Genomic DNA, 22,748 nt, shown 5'->3' on the forward strand with positions numbered 1-22,748 from the left:
TTATTGACCTTCCCACCCCAAGAGGTTCAACACTGTACCCCACCCTGAACGGCTGCAGCTTACACGTGTTTTACTGAACGTCAAAGGACCACCCCTTCTCACAGCCAAAGGCGGGACAGCCAGCCAGGAACCAAGGCTGCCTGGGGACAGGGGCTTCACCTGGGACAACTTCTGTGCTGTAGTCATGGCTTTGCACCTAATTCTTGTGGCGGGGGTGGAGAAGTGTGGTAGGACCAGAGCTGGCTGGTCCTGTCCTCCATGGAAATTGAGGCTGGGCTGAGACCCTCAAGAACACAGCTCCTCATCGTGGTCGGCAACATCCTCTCCTTGCCCCGTTGATGGGTTTTGGAAGACAGAGTAGGCATTTAATGAAGACCACCTGAAAACATCCCATCTGGGGCTCTGCACAGATACTGTTCCCTCTATCTGAAACCTCTCCCAGCCACATTTACGCATGCTCACACACACACACACACACACACACACGCACCCACAGCCTGCACCTGATAAACTACTACCCCATCCTTCAATTCTTACCTTGAAAGTCAGTGCCTGGCAAATGGTAGGCTCTGACCTGCTTTCCTTTGACATGTCCTAGGGTAGTAATACTTTCCCAACCCACTAGGAAGGTATGAATACCATTAATACCATGGCAGCACCATGAGGACAATGGCAGGCCAAGGGAACCACGCCCGGGACATCCTCACCCCATGCTGCTGTTGCACCTGGCCTTGATCACACCCGTGACTCCCTCCGTCAGTTTCCAACAAGGACGTTTGCTTCCTCTTCCTTCTAATCTGAATTCCTCAAACTTGGGCCCTTGCTTAGGCACTTGCTCTTCTTATAAAACCTCTGGAACTTTCTGTGCATAAAGCAACAGAGAAATCCCCATAGAAAGACTGACTGCCTTGACTACATCAAAATGTAAAACTTCTGAAGGTTAAAGAACCAGTAAACAAAGTTAGAAGCAAACCACAATCTAGGGAAAATATTTGCCGCTAATATGAAGGATAAAAGATAGTATGTTCAACAAATATTTACTGAGCGCCTACCATTCGCAGGGCACTCACGTAATGCTTGCAGCAAACGCGCATGGCAAATGCGTGCGGCGAGTGTGTCTGGGTAGAGTTCCAGTCAGAGGGAACCGTATCTGGGAAGAACTCCAAGGGGAGCAGAGCTTGGCATGTAGGAGAGGCTGAGAGAGGGATGGACCACAGAGAGCGAGGGGACAAGGCCAGGAGGTGAGAGGGGGACATTGGCATCGTTTATATTTTATTCTATAAGCCATGGGAAACCACCGATGGATTTTAAGCATGGGGCAACTAGGTGGGGTCTGCCTTGTTCCAAGCTCGCTCTGGCTGGTACATGGGCCAATAGTTGAGAGGGGGTGAGGGCAGATATGCGGATACCTGATAGGACAAATGGCTGTCGTATGAGGTCAGGTGAGATGGTGATGGCTTTGGAGTAGAGGTGACACCGTCTTCAGATGACTGCACCCATCAACGAGTTGACTGCGATGTCCGTGAGGGACTCTGAGCCACAATCACCCTCCTAAGCCACTCCCAGGGGCTGACCCTCAGAAACAGTGTGAGACAAGAAATACTTGTTATTTTAAACTGCTAAGTGTGGGGGTAATTTTCACGCAGCAATAGATAACTAATACACCCATGATTATTGGTTTATTCAATTTTTTCATTTAGCAAATATTCGTTGAGCAACTACTATTTCAAAAGAAAAATCATCCTTAAGTATCTTTAGTAAAAAGCAAAGGCTGCAAGAGAGTATGGAAAATACAATCTGATGTTCATAAAAGTGTGTGTGCGGGTGCGTGCGTGCACCCAGAAAATGTTTAGAAGGCTCTTTATATACCACAATGTTTATTGCTTTCTGCTTTCAATTGTCCTCTATCATCTGAATTTCTTTACAGTGAACATTTAGAACCTTTACAAGCAGGAAAGAACAATGTCACGATTTCCATTTGGGGAAATAAAAGCATCTTAATGCACCCTGCTAGGAAAGCTGGAAGGCAGTGGGTTGGAAAGCAGGGCTCCGCGGCTCTCCTGCATACCGCTTGCCTGGGGCTCTATTCAAATGCTGGTCCCCATCCAGTCAGTTTCCGGTGAGCCTGAGGTCCTGCATTTCTAACGAGCCTCTAAGGGACTCCTAGGCTGCTGGTCCAAGGACTACACCCTGAGCAGCCAGGCTCTAAAGCAAGCCTGGATTTCGAGATCAGGGCTCTGAGTTCAAATGCTGACTGTCTCTAACATGTAGTTCAGCCTTGGGAAAAAGATACAACTGCCTTGGTCTTGGTTTCCTCTTTTGTAAGAGGTGAGACTAGACCTGTCATTCTCAGAACTCCCTCCTTTGACATTGAGCCCTCTCTGGGCCCTGACATGGGCCTGAAAACCAGCTTTTCAAGCCACACCACCTGCCTTTTCATGCGAGGTGCGCTGCTGGCCTCTCTGGGGTAGGCCCCGTGTCTCCTAGTGAGCGGGAAGGGTCTCAGCCCCTGGTCTCCCTCCTCTGTGGTCTCTGTGCCGGCGTGTCCCGCAGTCCCTCTTCTCTCCAGGTGATGGCAGCAGAGGACAAGGAGTCTCAGAGGGCAGCCTCCTGCCAACTGAAGGTGACAAGTGGGCACTTGTAACCACTTTTTTCATGTCCTTTCAAAGGGTTACAAGACAAGCTGTGCCAGCAACCTCAGGTTTTTATTTGTTTAGGATTTAGGCTCCAGCTTTTTTTTTACTCCAAGAAGATTTGAAGAATTTTACTACATGGGAGAATTCAGGATTAAGAATAGAGCAGAAACCATGCCAAGATCTGACTCACTCATGAGCAGAGCCTCAGGTCCTGAAGTCAGTTCTGAGTCGCAGGGCAAGTGAGGTCCAAGGAGAGACACACGGGCACTGGCGGCCAGGCAAAGCAGGTGACCGCGCGCTGGGCTGGCCTGAGTGCCAGGCTCAGGCTGGAGACCGGAGGTTTGTTTCTGCATTCTAGCCACACGATCCAGGGGTTAGTGCCCCGTTTCACATACGTGGAAACAGATTCAGCGAGGCTGGCACAGTGACCACTGTCCCCCAGCTTGCTAAGTGGCAGACTGGGACCTTTCCCCTGCCACCTGTGGGTGACACGATTTTCATTTTCTGGCCCAGCTGCCATACCCTGCTTTGCAGAGAGAAGGGCTCCTTCCCCCTGAGATTAAACTCATCAGAGTGTTTTAAAGTGAGCCGGGACACAACAGGCAACGGTTTCCAGGACGGATGTTCAGGCCTCAGACTGTGTCACCGAGGAGTGTGTGCTAAACCATGTCAAAGGTTTAGGGTAGCAAGAAAACTCTGAATTCATCGAGCCTGAGAGAAACCGGAGCAGTCCTGCTGTCCTCTGACCATTTCCTCCACTCCAGCCACACTGGCCTCCTCGACATTCCTCCTGATGTGTTCCTGCTCTGGGCTTCGCCACCTGCTGTTCCCTCTGCCTGGAACGTGTTTCCTTGATACCGTCAAAGCTCCTTTAATTGCCTCCTTCAAGTCTTTGCTCAAAGGACTCTTCAAGGGCCTACGTGACCTCCCTATTTACAGTTGTATCCACTCTGCCCCACAGCCCTGATCCCCTCACCTCGCCCTGTTTTTCCCATAAGACTCATCACTTCTGGCATATGGTATGATTTACTGTGTTATGCTTATTGATTTATTTATTGGTGTGCTTACTGTGTTGTTGTTCTTATCATTACGTTGAATAATAATAATTTTCAGTTGAATATTGAGTTACTATTGTTGCGTTTATTGTCTTGCCTCTGCAAAGGCAGGGCTTTTTGTTTGTTCACTGTTACATCCACTGAGCCTAAAATAGTGACTGCCACATGGTAGGAATTCATGAATGAATGAATGAATGAATGAATACATGAGTTACCTTGATAGTTACATGTCAAACACCTGCTGGACCTATGAGGGAAATATTACCCAATGGACAAGTGACTTACATGTGAAATTCATCTGTGGACATACAACTGGCATGTGGGGGACCCACCACAGCAGGCACTGGACCAAACGTGACAGAGCCTTGACGGGAACGTGCAATGCACGTGCAGACACGTAAACTAAGTGACTGGGTGTAACAGATGTGCGACGAGAATGTGACGCGCGGGCTGAGTGCAGAGAGGGACGCGTGACAGATCAGGGAGTACAGGTGACAGGCGCATGGAAAGAGGCTCCTCACAACCCCGCGGGAGTGCTGCTGCGGGACCTCATGGGCCTTCCTCCTGACAACGCACGGGAACAACGCGTAAACAGATGCCCCTCCCAGACAAGCCACTTTTGCTTTCCCTATAAAAAGCAGAATTTTCCCCAAAAACATCCATATGCCTGGACCATCTACCCAGAGTTCAGAAGTACCTAATTTTATTTATTTATTTTTTTTGCCCTGGGATCCTTTGGCAAGCTGGTGGAGTCTACGGACCTCTTCTTGGAATAATGCATAAAATGCACTTTAAAGGTATAAAATAAAAGACATCAGAACAAAGGGAAGAAATTGTATTAAAAGGCAATAATCAAAATATTTGGAAAAATTGTGATAACATGATGCATGTGCTTCTTTGTAAAAACACTAAATCATGAGATCTAGCAATGAGTCTAATATGTAACCTAATTTTAAAGTCGTTCTGAGTGTGAATGACATTTCCAGAGACCTGCACCTACTGTAGGTGACATACACCATCTGTGGCTTACATGTGACAGATCCCCAGCTCCTGCTCTGATAATATTGCCACGGCTTGATGCCTACCTTCGTGATGAAGGAAAGGCCAAATTTCACTTGGAGGTTTGTGAAAATCAAGATGAAATGCCTTTCCCCTTTCAGTTCACACACTCCCTGAATTCTATCCAGGAAACTATCGGGGTCCACGGAGCTCACGCTTCCAACCTGCCCTCCAGCCTCGCTACAGAACTGTAGGCAGCTTATGAAAACCGTCCATCCCAGCTACAGAAATTCAGCTTTAAGACTCTTTTCCATCAAGGAGGTAAATGTTTAAATCTTAGTGAAGAAGAACAGCAGACTGGCTAGGCTCCATTTTGATGGAGTCTGGAAGGAGGAAGAAACAGAAGGTCTTCCTCACCAGGCAGGCATTCTGCACCTGCTCGCAGGCTGTGTGGACACTGCTCACTGCAGGAGGCCGGAGCCAGCGTCGGGAGTCCTGCCCTTCGTGGCCAGGATTGCAAACGGCCCCCAAACGCAGAGTGAGCTGGAGTCCTCCCTGAGGCTTGTGGGTCTAGTCCAGAGGGTCTGGTGAATCTAGCACCAAATTGGAGCTGAGAAGGAGGGGAAGCCGCAAAGAGGAATGTGGTCAGTGACGCAGGTTGTGTCCGGCGGGCTCTGAGGAAGCTGGTTGGAACAGACAATTGTCATTGAGGAATTTCGAAAGTCTGCTAAGAACTTTTGAAATTTAAACCTATCTGATTCTCGCAGCTTATTCTCTGGATTCTGAAGGCTCCTCAAAGCTTTCTCCTGTGACGGAGACCCTGAGAAGCCACCTGGGGAGCCCTGATGTTTCCCAGGTAAAGGAGAGCCAAGGAATGGCTCCATTTCCATTTCAGGTGTGAGCGGTAGACATATGGGAAACAGAAACAACGACAGTCCTTCCTGGATTTTCCAGGGTAGTTCTGACCGTAAAGATTCTGTGCCATTATCGGAAAGTATGTCCCACTGTTGCGTATGGTAAGTGGAGAAACAATACACATGGATCAGGCTAATGTTTGGGAGATGGGGGGACAGTTTTTGCTATTTGAAAGCTTTTGCTGGGGCTTGTGAATCGCATCTTTTGGTCCAGAATCGGGCAGCATTGTCCCTGAGAGACACGCTCTAGGATTGGGAAAAGTACCTTAATAAATATGTTTGTTGGTGGAAGGCAAGACCTCAGAGGAATGGGAAGCCTTAGATAAAAAGCGTTAAAATGCTCTTCAGAGTGGACTGCAGGATGGAGCTTGGGGTTCTTTTGGGAATACACGGAGAGGAAGAGAAACCCCGCTGCAGGCAGGGCCCAGGGAAGCCCCAGGTGAGGTGTTCCTGAGGAGGGGGCTGCTGTCCTAAGGTCAGGCATGATGCGTACACACCGTGTATTAACGTGTTTGACATGTGACCCTCTGCACAGGTTCTGCAGAGGGTGGGCTCCGGGGCCGCCTAGAAGTTGCCCTCTGCACTGGGAACCCGGTGAAGTGCCCTCTGACTGTGGGAGGCTCAGAGGGTACCAGAGGAGGATGAGCTGGGAGATGTCAGCGATTGTGGCTACTCGGGTCCATCCCCCCACACTGGGTTCCTGGGGTGGTGGCTTCTGCCCGTCCTGGGTGAAGATCTGCCACGTCCAGGTAGCTCTAAGTGGCAGCTCCCCAAGGCTCTTGTCCCCCAGCCACGTCTTCCCGAAACCCCGGCATAATTGCCTCATGGGCTTGTAAAACCTGCTTTGAACGAGGCAGGTCCCTGGAATCTAACCAACACTGTGGTTCTGGACAAGTTCCTACATGGCTACGGGCACCGCCTTGCCGCACATTTCAGTCCAGGCGGTGAAGTCGTGGATTTCCTTGTGATCAGCCTGAGGCAGGCCCACTCTGTTACCCTCTTACACCACAGGGCGCGGGAGGAACCACAACTCCTGCAGACCTGCCAGGCCCCACCACCCCTCTCTGTTACCCCAAACCTACGACGAAAGTCAGAGACACACAACTTGGTCGGTGGTACCTGGGAGGTGGGAGCAGGTGGGGAGGCTGTGTCTAGGACAGGGCGGGGGATCAGGAGGCAACAACGCCAGAAGGGCATCTGGCCCCTCCAAGCCATCTTATTTTATATTGAAGGTAAGGGTGACCTCAGAAGGCTGGCAGGCTTGGGGACCCACGGGCAGCCGACACTTGAGTGGGTCTCTGATCTCCCTTCAGCCTTGGTTAGGAGGATATTTATCAGCTCAGTTTAATCTGAATCCTGCACGAGAGTTTTGCAAAGTGGCGAAGGGCTCCTTTGCTCCTGTCTTCCTGATGTGAGAGCTCAGCCACGAATAGTGTGGGGTCCTTTGAGTTTTCACCTCTACCAAGTCTGACTTTGTTCTTTCCATTCTCAATTTCCTGTGCCATCCCCTGGGTTCCAGGTCTCCAGTTGTGTTTCGATGGTCTTCTATTTTTATTTTTTCCCCTTTGTTTATAGATAGGAGGAGGTACAGATGCATTTCCCTCCAGCTGAGGACTTTGGAATTCTCCAACAGGCTTTGGAAATGTCACGTGGCACTGCAGTAGCAGCAGCTGTGCAGGAATATGTGGGAGCTACAATCAGGAAACTTGAGATTTAATTCTAACCTCGCCACTCACTAACCTTGCAGCCTTAGGGAAGTCATAGCCTTTCTCAGAATCTGTTTCGTCATCTGTAAAGTGAGGGAGTTGGTCAAGTAGACCACACTGGGCTCTTTGGGTTACAAGCGACTATAAACCAACTCACACTAGCTTGAGCAAATGGGAGATTTATTAGCTTCTGGTTGCCAAAGAAGGGTGGAGTAGCCAGGCTATGGGAAGACAGCTGGGCCTCAGCAACAAACGGAACCAGACATTTGACTGTTATCAGGACTTTCTGTCTCCTGTCTCCACTTTCCTCTGATTGCTGACTTCTTTCTTACTCACTCAACTGGGTTTCTTCACACAGTGGCTAACAGGGGCCCCACTGGCTCCAGGTTCTCCACCTAACAGCTTTGCTACCTGAGCAATCTAGAGATTAGACAGACTCACTGATTTCCAAATCCAAAATCTTCGTGGAAAGGCTCTGATGGGCCCCGATTGCATCCGTGCCCACCCTTGGACCGGTCAACTGTGGCCAGAGAGGCAGAGCCACTCTGTGACAAATGGCTGCTCCCTAGTCCTGTCATTATGTGAATGGGGTAGGAGGCAGGTAGAGACAAGTCCAGGAAAATCCAGGGGGCTGGACATATGGAAAAAAATGTGCGGTATAACAAATTCGGAGTTTGATTGTTGATGAAGATTCTGCTATTGCTGTGTCAAATCAAGAAATTGTCTTCTTGAGCCTCTGATAAAAGTTCTTAATATCCTTTGTTCTGAGAAAATGTTGGCAAGAAATGAAAGCAAGTTTTGAATAAATTATTGGTCAAATCTCAGCTCACACAGTTGAATTTTCTCAAATGGATACAATTAAAATATAATCCCGCTGAGAGGCTTCTGGGAAGGTGGTGGAGTAGGAAGCACCAGGAATCTGTCTCCCCACCTAGACAACAGCTGCACAGGCAGAATCTGTCTGATGTAACTATTTTGGAACTCTGGAGCCTATCAAAGGTTTGCAACTTCCAGGGGAAGACTTGGACAGTAAATTGCAGTTAATTTCAGTCAATTTCAGCTCTTAGCACAGTAGCAGGGACCCATCCCCCACCCCCAGCCAGGTGGCAGGCAGCCGTGCATGTGTGCCTGGAGCAGCTTGCACACAGCTTGCAAGAACCAGAGTGGGCAAAAAGGACTCTGTCCTTCAAATATCAGGGATCTATGCTCTCTTTGGTGACTGCTGCTTCTCATCTCAGAGATGCAGACACAGAGGGGGGCAGCCACGGTTGTCACCCTCCTTCCCCCCGTCCTGGGAACACAACACCTACCAAGACTAAATCATGAAGAAATAGAAAATTTGAATAGATCTATGACAAGTAAGGAGATTGACTGAGTGATCAAAAATCTTCCAACAAAGTAAAGCCCTGGACCTGATGGCTTCCCTGGTGAATTCTACCGGCTATTTAAAGAAGAGCTAAGACTAATCCTTCTCAAAACTGTCCAAAAACCTGAAGAGGAGGGAAGACTTCCTAAGTTATTCTATGAAGCCAGCAATACCCTAATACCAAAGCCGGGCAAAGACACTACAAGAAAACTACAGACCAGCAGCCCTTATGGACATTGATGCAAAAATCCTCAACAAAATACTAGCAAATGCAACTGAACAGTATATTAAAAGGATTATACACCACGGTCGAGTGGGATTTATTCCTGGAAAGCAAGGACACTTCAACAGATGAATCGATCTGTAACACATCGCACTAATAGGAAGAAGGAAATGATTATCTCCATTGATGCAGAAAAATAATTTGACAAAATTCAACACCTTCTCATGATAAAAACACGATAAAAAAAAAGAGCAGGAACAAGACAAAGCTGCCTGCTTTTGCTGCTTCTATTCCATGTAGTAATGCAAATCCTAGCCAGAGCAGTTAGGAAAGAAAAAGAAAGAGAAGACACCCAAACTAGAAAAGAAGAAGTAACATTATCTCTGTTCACAGGTGATATGATCTTATATGTAGAAAACCCTAAAGATTCCACACAAAAAAATGTTTGAACTAATAAATGAATCCAGTAAAGTAGCAGGATATAAAGTCAACATGCAAAAATCAGTGGCATTTCTACACACTAGCAATGAGCAATCTGAAAAGGAAAGGATAAAAACAATTCCATTTATGGTAGTATCAAAAAGAATAGAATACTTAGAAATTAACCAAGGAGGTGAAAGACTTGTGCAATGAAAATTACAAAACCTTGCTGAGAGAAATTAAAGAAGACATAAATAGACAGAAAGTAGAGGAAGATGGGCATGGATGTTAGCTCAGGGCCAGTCTTCCTCAGCAAAAAGAGGAGGATTGGCAGCAGTTAGCTCAGGGCTAATCTTCCTCAAAACATAAAAAATAAAAATAAAAAAAATAAAACGGGGGGAAATTCTAACATATGCTACAACGTGGAAGAACCTTGAGGATATTATGCTAAGTGAAATAAGCCAGACCCAAAAGACAAATACTGTGTGATTCCACTTATATGAAGCACCTAGAGTAGTCAAAATCACGGAGACAGGAAGCAGAATGGTGGTTGCCAGAGGCTGGGGGGAAGAGAGAGAGAATGCAGAGTGGTTATTTAATGGGTACAGTTTTACAAGATGACAAGAGTTATAGAGATGGGTGGTGGCAATGGTTGCACAGCATCATAAATGTGTTTGGTACCTCTGAACTGTACACTTAAAAATGATTAAGGTGGTAAATTTTATGTGTTGTGTATTTTACCACAATAAAAAGAATGGTGTAAAAAAGTTGGAAAAACAAAACAGAACGACAACTAAAAGAGCCAACTGCACAAGCAAGCTGAGTAGGGGATAAGAGGTGGGGAAACAAAACCTGTTTCAATGTTTTAGTTCAGAAGCCAGCAAACAATGGTGCATGAGCCAAATGCAGCCTGTTTTTAAAGATTTTCTTTTTTCTTTTTTCTTCCCAAAGCCCCCAGGGACATAGTTGTTTATTCTTAGCTGTGGGTCCTTCTAGGTGTGGCACCTGGGACGCCGCCTCAGCGTGGCTTGTGAGCGGTGCCATGTCCGCACCCAGGATCCAAACCAGTGAAACCCTGGGCTGTTGAAGCAGAGCATGTGAACTTAACCACTCGGCCATGGGGCCGGCCCCGCCAGTTGCCTGTTTTTTAAATAAAGTTTACATTTTCTGTGTGTGTGTATATATATATATAATCCTGCCCTATGGAGGTCCATCTAGATGACTAAGAAACTCTCATCTCTCAGACCAAGGGCCTCCTCCCTGTCTCTGCATCTCTATGTGAGCAGGAGCCACACTCTTGGCTACAGGAAAGCCACGGTCAGGTGGGAAGGAGGGAGAAGATCCATCCAACTTTGCATTCACCACTGCAGTGGATGCCTGCAAATTACAGCCCTCTACACCCAAATTACCACAGTTTAAACAAACTGCAAACTATAGAAAGCACAAAACGGGGGCTTTCTGGTGGTGTGGTGGTTAAGGTCACATGTTACACTTGGATGGCTCGAGGTTCATGGGTTTGGATCCCAGATGTGAACCTACACACTGCTCATCAAGCCATGCTGTGGCAGCATCCCACATACAAAAAAGAGGAAGATTAGCATGCATGTTAGCTCAGGGCCACTCTTCCTCATAAAAAAAAAAAGTGCACAAAATGTGTTTTATATGGGGCCCTGGGCACATAAACTTAGATCAAACTAAACATTAGATCAAACTAAATTTGACCTAATGAACTTTAACGATGTAAAAAGCTCTTGAACCTGGAGGCAGGAGACTGATTTTTAAAATCCTTTTATTTTGAAATCAATATAGATTCTCAGGAAGTTGCCAAGAAAGTACAAAGAGGTCTCAAGTTCCCTTTGCCCAGTTTCTCCCAGTGGTTCCATCTTGCGTCCAGTATCGAAATCAGGAAATTGACACTGTACAATGTGTGTGTGTTTCCATGTCATTTTTGCACCTGTCTAGATTTTTGTAATCACCACCACAATCAAGATGCAGAACTGTTCCATCACCACAAAGATGTCCCTCCTGCCACCCCTTGAGAGTCAAACCCACTTCCTCCCCCACAGCATCCCTAACGGCTGGCACTCCCTAGACTGAGTTTTAAATCCAACCTTTGACCCTGACAGCTGTGTGACCTTGGCTGAGTCCCCTCTCTTTTCTGGACTTTGACGGTCTTATCTATAATAACACAAGGTTGGACTCCCTCAGCATTTCTCTCAGATTTCCACAGGATGATTTTCTGGTATTAGCGCCGTCGGGTGGATTCCGACTGCCAGCGAGCCTGTGGGCAGCAGAGCGGAACCCTGCCCGGGCTTTTTGCTCCATCCTCTCACCTTCCGGCGCTGTGTCAGACAATGCTCTGCTGCTATCTATACAGTTTTCATGGCAAATTTTTTCGCAAGTGGGTGGCCAGGTCCTTCTTCCTAGTCTGTCTTAGTCTGGAAGCGCCGCTGAAACCTGTCCACCATGGGTGACCCTGCTGGTACTTGAAATACCGGTGGCAGAGCTTCTAGCACCACAGCAACACGCAGCCGCCACGGTGTGACAACTGACAGACGGGTGGTGTGGTTCCCTGACCAGAAAATGAACCTGGGCCGCAGCAGTGAGAGTGCCAGATCTTAACCATTAGATCACCAGAGCTGGTTCCACAGGATGACAGGGTCTCAAAATTCCACAGGGATTATGAGAAGGAAAACAGGTTTTATGTGGAATCAAGTAGGCCTTTCCTGGGTGCTCTGCCTGCAGGACCTTTTGAGCTTTGCTCTCGAGGTAGCCATGGCCACTGTGGCCACAGATAGTGAGTCAGTCAACAAAGAATGACACCTACCAGACCCTAAGCACGTTCTAGACTCTGGACCCAACAGAGAACACGGCAGATCCTTGTCCCTGAGGAGGTTGGGTCCCGAGAGGGGAAACAGACTGTAAACACAGGAGCATGTAAATAAATAAGGTGATTTCCGGTACTGGGATGTGCTGTGAAGAAAATAACATAGGATAGCGTGATAGAAAGGGACTAGAGGGGCTACTTTATGCAGGGTAGTCAGGAAAGGCTTCTCTGAGGAGATGACAGCTGAACTGGACCCAGAATGACGAAAAGATGGCAGCCATGTGAAGACTGACGGAGAAGCTGGGGTGGGGGCGGGGGTTCCAAGCAGAAAAGCTATCAAAGGCCCTGAGCCAGGCTAATTTGGGACAGTCAAGGCTCAGAGAGGCCACCGTGGCTGGAATGCAGTGAGAAAGGAGGGGAGAAGCAAGAGATGATGTCAGAGAGGACAGGAGGGGCCATACCTTGTAAGTCTCACAGGCCACAGTCAGGGGTTTGGAGCTTATTCCGAGTGCAATGGGCAACCATCAGAGGCTTTCCAGCAAGGGATTGACAGGTCTTATTTATGCTTTAGAAAGATCTGCCCGAGTGCAGTGTGCAGCATAAACTGCAGGGGACAATATGGAGACAGGAGTGGTGGCAGGAAACCAGCTAGGAAGTCATTAAGATAGCCTAGGCTGGGGGCTGGCCTGGTGGTACAGCGGTTGGGTGCACACGTTCTGCTTCGGCGGCCCGAGGTTCGCTGGTTCAGATCCCGGGTGCAGACATGGCGCCGCTTGGCAAGCCATGCTGTGGTAGATGTCCCACATAGAAAGTAGAGGAAGATGGGCATGGATGTTAGCTCAGGGCCAGTCTTCCTCAGCAAAAAGAGGAGGATTGGCAGCAGATGTTAGCTCAGGGCTAATCTTCCTCAAAAAAAGAAGAAAAAACCTAGGCTGGACTTGACCATGGCTTGGTTTAGGGCTGGAAAAGTGAAACGGTGAAAAGTGGACATGGGTCTATTTTGGAGGCAGGATGAGAGCGTGAGGGAAAGAGAGAAATCAGAATAACTCGGTTTTTCCACCTGAATAGATGGCTGGCTGGTGGCACGACTTATTTCTGATGGGACAATCCGGGAAGGACTGGATTTGGGGTGGGGCGGAGGGACACTAGAGCCTAGTCTGGGCTGTGAAATGCTCATTGGGCATCCAAGTGGAGGTGCTAGGTAGTTAAATATAAAAACCTGGAGTTCAAGGGAGAAGTCTTGGCCAGAGAGAAAGATTTGGGATTCACCAGGTAGCAGATGGTCTCTGAAGCCACAGAACTAGATGAGACCCGCTATGGGAGTGAACGGAGATAAAGACAAGAGAGCCCGAGACGAACCTCCAGGTCAACCGTCATCTAGAGATGGTGGAGGCGGAAGGGAAAGTGAAGGAGCCTGAGAAGGGGCAGCTGGTGAGTAAGAGGAAAACCAGGGAAGGTGGTGCCAGAGAGGTCCAGAAAAGGAAGATTCTCAGAAGGAGGAAGTGGCCAAGTATGTCAAATGCCACCAAGAGACTGAATAAATGAGGCTACAGAATTGTCCTTTGGCTTCAGCACGATGTAGGTCCCTGGTGATGTGGACAAGAGCCGTTTCATGTAATGATGGCGACGGAGGGCTGCTTGGAGCAGGATGGAATGGGCGTGGCAGGAGGAAGTGGAACAGCAGAGCCAAGAGGGAATGAGAGCATCGAGGGAGGTGTCTCTAAGATGGCTGCTGAGGCATATTTATGGACAGATGATAATGATAAGGGTCCATTGCGAAACCGTTCATCCAACCAACCAAGCAGCCAGACACAACCCATTGTTTCTCATTCCACATATACTGAGCACCCACCACAGTCCTGCACGGGTGTGACATACGGGCATACGGGCATCACGTATTCCTCACGCGTCTGGCAGCTGTCCAGGCTTTCCTATGTCCATTGCTTATCTGTTCCCTGGGTTGCCTATGTCATGTGTGTGCCACATGTCTGAGTCTTTCTAGCCTCTTCCTCATAGCAGAGCTGATCATAAATTGCTATTGATCAAAGTCCACAAGGTAAGTTTTTATTCATTTCTAAAGCTGCCTATATTTTTTCCATTAAAGAAAGCTCTTTTAAATTTACAAGAGCCGTGCTTGCTCTTTGCAAAAAATACAATGACAAAGCATACATAGTAAAAAATCTCCCGCCAGTTGGCTCCCACCATCCCACAGTGCCAACCACCACTATAAGGTTTTGGTTCATATCATTCTAGATTTTTTCTATACATTTGCAAAGAGGAAATATATATATATATATATATATAATATGTATGATGGAGTATATATTTACAAATTGAGATCTGCGACTTGCCTTTTCTCTGTAACAATAAATGATGAACATTGTGCCATGTGGGTTCTTCAGATTCACTTCAGTCTTTGTAAAGGCTGCATAGCATTCATAATAAGGATGTACCTGGTTTATTTAACAGGCTCCTGTCAATGGACATTGAGGGTGTTTTCAGCTACAATGCTGTGATGGACATGTCTTTGAGCCCTTTTGTAGGAGCATTTCTGGAAGATCAATCCTAGAGTGATGTGCATTTTAACTTTTAATGGATACTCAGTGCCAGGCATAGTGCCCGACACATGGTAGGAGCTTTGTAAATGTCTGTGGCATGAATGGATACTGGTAGATTTCCCTCCAGGAAGATCACACCATTTTCACCCTCACCAACAGTGAACAGAGAGTCACAGAACTCGCCATTTCTGCCACTAGTTCCCAGGAACGCTGGGCTTCAGGATGACCACTTTCCTCCAGGCCACTCTGCTGCTGCGGGGGAGGATTTAAAGGCCCAATGCCATCTTTGATGAAAGAAAGGAAGTGTGCAGGCTGAGGGTGACCTCCTCCTCTGGGTCTGCAAAGCCCATTGTCAACATCTTCCCACTGGGGTGTGTTTACCACAGTGAGGGCAACATCAGCCCTGGGGCTTCACTAATTGGAGCTGGTTACACTTACACAAAGCACTCACATATCCTCCTGCTGCTCCCCCCACCCCTCGCACCCCATCAGTCCCTGAAACTGAAGGGAAACTTCCTATGGCTGGGCTCCTTCTCCTACTGCCAATTCTGGCACTATGTCCTCAGTAACTACTGTTCTCCCCTCTGGGGCCCTGTCTCCAGCAGGAACCCCAGCCAGACAGCCCATGTTCCTAGCACCTTTGGGGAAGGCTGAACAATCTCCCTGCCCCGTACCTGGGTCCTGATGCCCCAAGGATGGGTATTATTGGGAAAGCCATGGAGGATGCATCCCTGCCAGCACACCAGGCCCAGCTCTACCTCCAATCCTCCCAGAAGCTCTGGCCAGCTTTGCTGCTATGCCCTCCACCTGGGGAGGAAGGCTGGCATTCATGGGCTACAGGGGAGCAGCGCAAAGGCAGGGTCAGGGGGGAGGAGCCCAGCCCTACCTGAGCCCCAAGACACTGGCACGGGGGTCCCTCTCACTCTGCATGCCCTGTGCCAGCCTCCTAGCTCCACACTTTGCTGCAGACCCCCACAGGGACCAGTGCCCCTCAAAGACTCTCGCACGCTGCAATGGTGAATGACTCTTTCCTCTTAAGGGTTAACCTCACAGATGGGGCTGAGGTGGCGGTGCCCAGAACCACACAAGGTGGAAGAGAAGAGTGGGTCTGCCCTCTCCTCTCCTCGCTCCAGGAGATTCCAGGGGGGCGCTGATCAAGGAGTCTGGAGGCCCTACCCCACAGATGGCCCGCCTCCCTGACTCCTCTCCTTTGCCCCCTTCTCAGCCCCATGGAGTCAGGGAGCTGAGCTCTGTCTCCTTGGGAAAGCAGTGGGAGGATGGGATGGGGAAGCACACAACGGTCCCTCACACCCCATCCCCAGCTCCCTGTCCAGGCTCCTTAGCACCCAGAGACCTCAAGAAACCAGCAGTCAAAGCATGTGCAAAGAGCCTTTCCCGGAGGGTGGTCCTGGACCTACTGTCCTCCCAGGCTCATCGTCAACCCAGCCAGGGAGGACTTGCGCATGGTGGGATTTTGCACGCAGTCCCCCAGCAGAGCCTGGGCTCACCTCCCGCCGCACCCAGAGGCAGACTCTCAGCAACAACCAGCTAAAATTTAGTGAGTACACGTGTTGGGGGGAACAGTACAATGGGGTCTTCATTCAGATAGAAGTGCAAGGTGGCTCAGAGCTCATCCGGTCCCATCTCCCATGGGTGCAGAAACGCCCTCCATAATATCTCACAGCTGGCTGTCCAGTCCAGATTCGTACACTTCCAGAAATGGGGCTCTCTCCACTCCTCGGAGTGGCCCACTCCACTGTCGAGCACCTCTAACTGTTGACATTTTCCTCCTGGCAGCCTCTAAATTGGGCTGGAGGCACAGGGTGGACACTGTTGCTCCAGCCCAGCCCTCGGGACAAGAGAGGCAGCTGGGATGGAGCAGGGGCAGGAAAAAGAATAAGTTAAATCCAAGAATGGCCAGAGATGTGGCAGGATGGGCAGTGGGCATTCCAGGGGTCCCAGGCGTCTCTGGCTTGCTCCAGGAGGCGTGGCGGAGGAGGTGGCTGACGGCGGGATTCCAGGCAGGAGGTGGATCAGAAGGCTGGGTTGTCGACGCCCCTGAGTGTCCCAGCATTCTCTTCAGGCCTGAAGCTGTAGGGAGGGGGTGGCTCCATGGGGGGCAGGCTCAGGACAGGTTTCAGAATAATCTGCAGGGAAGAGAGGGGACACACATTCTTCTTAGGGCCTGTCGCAGGCCATTGCCACTCACCGTGCTGGTGGTGGCATGTTTACCAGGGAGAGGGTGACCTGATGCTTATTGCAGAGCCCTCTCTAGAGTCCAGAGGCCTCCCCTGCCCCTGCTGCTCTAAATATATGGACAATAGGGAGGTATGGACGGCTGAGGAGCAGAGAAGGGATTGGAACAGACACCCACCTCGCTGTAGGGGGGTGGGGGCTCTGAGGCGGACGCCCTGACCCTCTCTGGGGAGGCAATGTGGGGCCGCTCTGGAAGCCTCTCACGATCCACTGGGCTGTCCTGCTCCGGCTCTCTGCAGTTCTGACAGAAGCGCTTGACCAGGCCACAGATGCACAGGAGAGGGAGGATGATCAGGAAGATGATGACAAAGATCCTGGGGTGAGGAACCACCACCGTCACCCGGGGGGACATTGAGCGCCCCCTGCTTCCCTCCCTCCCTCCCTCCCACGACCTACACCCACCCCCTCGGCAGGAAGTCCAGCCCACCCTATGTGGACCAGGCCCCTCGGAGGACGGAGCCCAGAGGAGCTGGCCCTGGACTCACCTCAAGGGGCCGGAGAAGATCTCATACTCTTGGCAGCAGCTGTCACCACAGCATTTGAATCCCTGGGGGCAGGTGCTGGCAGGGAGCAGAGAGAAGGTGCTGGTACCAAGGTGGGGAGGCAGAAGGATCCCAGCCTCTCCAACACTCACCCATATACTCAGGGCATGAGCCACGCCCCAGCGGGGTGGGGATTATGGGCCCCCTTCGGCTCAGTGGGAGGAACCTGGGGGTAGGATCAGGACCCGGGTTCCTGGCTCATCTCACCACCAGCCTTGTGCACTTGTGTAAAGCTATGCTCCTTGCTGGACCTCACGTGCCTCATCTATAAAATGGGGGTAATGGATGTCCTGTCGACCTCACTGGGCAGGTGTGGGGATTGAGAGTTGTAGTGGCTACAGCATCACTCTAAGGAGATGGAGAGAGAGGGGCAGCGGGGAGTGTCCAGGAGCTAAGTGGAGGAGGAGCGAGCCCCTGCTGGGGCCCATGGAGTAGGAAGCAGGAAGGAGAGGTGCTCCTAGAACATCCAGTGCTGACTTGATAGAAACGCTTTTCTGCCCAAGACCACCGCTCGGTCCCTCCTCATTGTGCACAGGCTTCTTGGCATGTATGTATTAAGGTTGGCACCGACTTTTGTCCCCCTTCCCAGGGGTACCCTCGGAGGGGGGAGGGCCTGAGACTGCAGCGAGGGTGAGCATTCCACCCCCTGTGGAACTGCCCCGGGGTAGGCTGGGGGAGGAAGGAAGGGGGCGCTGTCACCCTCTCCCTCCTTCTCTGGGTTGGGGAGATGAGGGGGAGGATGATTTCTTCTGGCTGGAAGGGGAGCCGGTGAGGATGGTACCCCCTCCCCATGAAGGCAGACAGGGCAGGATTTGGGGTGTCTCCTTTCCAGACTGGAAGTTATAGCCCAAATCCCAGACTTACAAGAAGATGCCACATTTGGCTGCAGCCTGTGGGAGAAAAGAGGCAGAGGTTAGGGGTCATAAACTGGAGGTGGGGTCTCCCCCCAGACACTGCCCAGGTGCCTGACAGCCAGCAGGTCCCCAATGGATCCATATCTTCCCCCAAGTCTGCTTTCCACCTCACTCCACAAGTTCCCCAGGTCACTGACTGGAGCCCCAGCTGCCACCTGGCGGCCCCTGGTCTCCTTCCCATGCTCAGCACACCCCACACCACATTCGCTCATCCACAGGTCTGTAAGTTTACACCTTCTGACCACCTCAATCCATCTTCTTTCCATGCCCTCGATGGTCCAGGACGCCAGCAACTCTCCTCCTGCAACCCGAGTCACTCCTGATACTGTGGGCAAGTTCCTATCCCACAAATCTCATCACCTGCCACCTTGCTGGAAGCTCCCTTCAGGGGTTCCCTGGGGCCCAGACCCCCAGCCATCAGCCTTAGCCCTGCTCCCCCTGGGCCCGCTTGCCTGCACACCCACTGGAAGTTCCCTGCACACGCCTGGCTGTTTTACACTTGCGTGCAGGGGCAGGCCCTCTTCCCCCAGCCTCATGGTGTGCGGAACCTCCATTCATCCTTCCGATCCCTGCCTGGGGGGTTCCTTGCTCTGCAAAGCCCGCCAGACCCTCCTCTCCGGACCCAGCTCCTCCCTCCTTCCCTTCCTCTTCTGCACTAGTTCTGCAGGACATCCAGGGTACTGTTACAAAATTTAACCCGATTAATAGCAGTTTGGTGTATAAGCCCTCCTCAGAACATTCTTCCCCCAGATATCCACGAGGCTGGCTCCGGCAGCCCCCTCTCTGACCATCTCACTTAAAATTACATCTACTCCCCCAAAGCACTCCGCTGCCCCTCACTGTGCTTAATTTTTCTGCATGGCTCTTATCAACATCTGTATATTTTATCTTGCTAATTGTCTGTCCCCTCAGTAGAATGGAACCTCCATGAGGGCAGGGATGTTTGTCTATTCATCACTGTTGAAAAGCCAGCAGTCACAATATTGGCAGAATGAATGAAGGAGCATTCATTGTCACCTGGTTTCATTCCATCCTGGCGGCTCCCAGACTGCCCCCCAGACTGCGAGGGAGGAATGCAGGTACAGGAACACCAGGAATGGGTGGTTATGTCACCCCACCCCAGCCTCTGGGGACAACCAACTACAATAAGAAGCCGACTTTCAGGAGACCACCTTATCTTTATAGCTTTACTTGAAATAATAACATTTCAGTTGCTAATGACAACAACAGTTTGGCTAAGAATACCAGTGACAGCCAATAATAGTTGGGCTGATTCCCCTTTTCGGAGCTCAGTCCCCTGTGAGCCTTGGCTGGTGGGGACAGAGAAGGTGAGCGCCACATAGCACACTGGGGTGACTGCAGAGTTGGGGCAGACCAAGGGGTCCGGGGACTGAGCGGCACCCCTTCCCCGTCAGATCCCAGCCTGCCCCTCCTCCCTCTCCTGGCTCCCAGTTAAGGACAGATAATGAACAGGTTTAATACATTAATCCCGAGTTCCTGTTTGGGAGGGGGAGGCAATGTCCCAGGTTCTCTTCTCCCATTTTAACCAGGGGGTGGTCTTGTCTGAGGTGGTTCAGAGCCTGAGTTTGATCAAGTGTTGAGGTGACCTTGGGCAACCTCAGCTTGCTTACCCGTGAACTGGGGCATTAACGCGCCTGCGCTCTGCAGCTGTTGGCAGGAATCAAGAGGATGCTCAGCCCAGCGCTGGCACAAACTGATCACTAGTGATGGAGCAGGCAGACCAGGCCTTCAGGGGCAGAGCCGCCCTGAAAGTCGGCACAGCTGTGTGAATGTTCTGGGGAGCGGCCAGGGATTTCCCGCGGATTCTTACACAGAAGTAGGCTAGAAATCCGTGTTCTAGACCCACGTCAGTTTCCAGGATAATCTCCCATCACAAAACTGGATAGACTTCCCCTACCCTGTCTCACGCTCAGAATCACAGATGACAGAGGTCACCCCAGCCTTGGGTCAGGCAGCCAAATCAAATCCTACCACGGGCTGGAATACTAGCCCCTCTCCTAGAAGGGGACGAGGGAGCCTCCTCTCCCCTAGGGCACAAGCAGACAGGGCCAGGACTTCCCCAAGGTGACACAGCACTGGAAGGACAGAGCTGGGGAGACAGGCTGGCCAGGCGTCCAGACCTCAGTCCCCGCTAGTGCCCGCTTTCTGACGCAGCAGGAACGAGCGGGAAGGACGAGCCAAGGCTAATACGAGGGCAAAGTCCCCACTCAGAGAGAGACGCTGGGTGTCAATGGTGGTAGGCAGGGGCCAGGTCCCACTACACAGCCGCCCCAGGTGAGGGAACTCAGGTCCTCTCAGGGCCTCCCTCCACTGCCCCCACCTTCACTTCCCCAGCAAAAAAAGAGAAAGGAAATTGCTTAATTGCGTGTGGTCACGAGGAAATCCTGACAATGGAAGGTGGTGACCGGACTTCAGAAGCAGGCCCCTGAGCCACAAGGGTAGGCCCGGAAGGTTTAACAGCTTCACCTCCCAAGCGCTCACCTGTTGGAGGCCGGCCAGGAGGCTGAGCAGCAGGGAGAATACGAGGCCGGGGACCCAGGCGTCGGACATCCTGGCATGGGGGCCACTGAGCTTCCGTGTGTAGGGGGAGGAGGGCAGAGGCGGGGCCGCGACCTCTCCCACTTCTCTCCACCTATGGGGCCCCGCCTCGAGTGGGGGCGGAGCCTATGCCAGGGATGGGCCGGACTTGGGGCGGGGAGGGGAGAGGAAGAGGTCTGGGTTGGGTTTTAGGAATTGGGAGGTTGAAGAGATTTTAACAGATAAAAGAAGATTGTAGGGTCAATTCACGACTGCTGAGCTACTCCTTCCTAACCCCCAACTCCTCCAGCCCTACGTGGTCCCAGGCTTAAGGGCGGGAGTGCTGTGCCTGGCAAGGGGAGAGGGGGTGCAGGCAGAGGGAGCAAGAACACTGGAAGTCCCTTCCCACTTGGACTTCTGGGGGCCAGAGGTTAAGAGAAAGGGGAGGCGAAGGCTCTGGAGTGGATTGAGGGGATTGTATGGGGGAGGTGTCATCTTGATTTTTTGGCCAAGAAGGGAGGGAGGGGCGGCCTGGATGATTTCTGGGGAAGATTCAGGACACGGCACTGGTACATTCACTCCCTCCCCACCTCCCTTGAAATCCTGGGACGAGGTGTTGGTACGCTTCCTCCATTTGACTACAGGGGAAATTAAGGCCCCGGGATTCAGAGACTTGCCCCCCGGGGCCGCAGCTGGGGCAGAGCGGCAGCCGGGAGAGCGGGCCCATCCGCATTCCTGGAAAGACCCCGCGGAGGCGGTATCAGCGGGGAGGGGCCGGATTCCGACCATCGGCGGCTGCGCCCCAGCCCTCGGGGCGCCGTGCTTCCCGATTCGGCCGACAGGTGGCAGCATCGCCCAACGCGGGATTCCCCGGGAGCGGGAGGCGCGGGGCCGGGACCTGGGGCTGCGGTTCCCTGAGCTCCCTCCTGGGAGAGCCGGCTGGTGGGCGGGATGGGAGGCCGTCTCCGAGGGTGATAGGCGCAGGCTGAGAGCCAGACGCCCAAACAGGGATGAAACTTGTGGAGGTCGTGCGGGAGTTGGAGAGATGGAGCCAGGACGCCTGGGGAGGGGGCGAAGTGGAGATGGTGGGTGGGGTGCTGCTCCCTGACCCGAGGAAAGGGGGAGGGGGCTCCGGGAAAGGCTCTGTTCTTAGGTCTTTAGATGTCTCCTGCTGTCTCAGTTCTGACTTTGCTAGTGAAAAATGTCCTGAACTTAGGAAAGGACAGCCGTCCTCCTGTGACCGCTTTCTCTTTAACTCTGGTTCTCATCTTTCCCAGTTGTATCTGTCTTGTATTTAACCTCTCTTCGTCCCTCCCCGTTTCTGTCAATCTGTCTTCCTGTTTCAGTTTCTTGCCTCTCTGGCTCCACGCGGCTTCTCTGCGTTCCTGTGTCTTCTCCTGTTTTCCCATCTCTGTTCTCTCTGCCTGGATCTCGCTTTGTCTGGGCGGGAGAATCTGTGTGTCTCTCTCTTTCCATTTACCTTGTCCCTGGTTTGGTCCTGTGTCTTCCTGTCTCTTTGTCTGTTTCTCACTGACTCTCCTAGTCTCTCTCTCCCAGTATATCTCTCTCTGATCCCTCTTGCTCGTCCCCTCTTTCCCTGTCTCTGTTTCTCATTATCTCTTGGCCCTTTTCGGCCCCGAAGGACAGAATCTTCCATTCTTCTGATCCAAGTGGAATTGGGGTCTGGCCCCAGAGAATGCCCTCTCTATTTGCAGTTGCTGGTGACTCTGAGCTTGAAGAAGGGAATAAAGACACACCTCTTCCCTCGTTCCCCTGGAGTTGGCTCTGGACCCA

General features: G+C 51.2%; 1 protein-coding gene across 1 annotated transcript; it reads right to left on the minus strand.

The window, feature by feature from the left end:
* Positions 1–14,185: 14,185 nt before the first annotated feature.
* Positions 14,186–21,085, minus strand: TMEM92 (transmembrane protein 92). The gene is made up of 5 exons (XM_014833930.3): positions 20,919–21,085; positions 18,367–18,392; positions 17,446–17,520; positions 17,079–17,274; positions 14,186–16,851 (listed from the first exon to the last, which is right to left on the minus strand). Exons 1-5 carry the CDS (start codon positions 20,985–20,987, stop codon positions 16,738–16,740), a joined length of 480 nt encoding a protein of 159 aa, XP_014689416.1. The 5' UTR covers positions 20,988–21,085; the 3' UTR covers positions 14,186–16,737.
* Positions 21,086–22,748: the final 1,663 nt, after the last annotated feature.

Source organism: Equus asinus, chromosome 13 (genome assembly GCF_041296235.1).
Source record: "Equus asinus isolate D_3611 breed Donkey chromosome 13, EquAss-T2T_v2, whole genome shotgun sequence".
In the NCBI taxonomy this organism is placed as follows: Eukaryota; Metazoa; Chordata; class Mammalia; order Perissodactyla; family Equidae; genus Equus; species Equus asinus.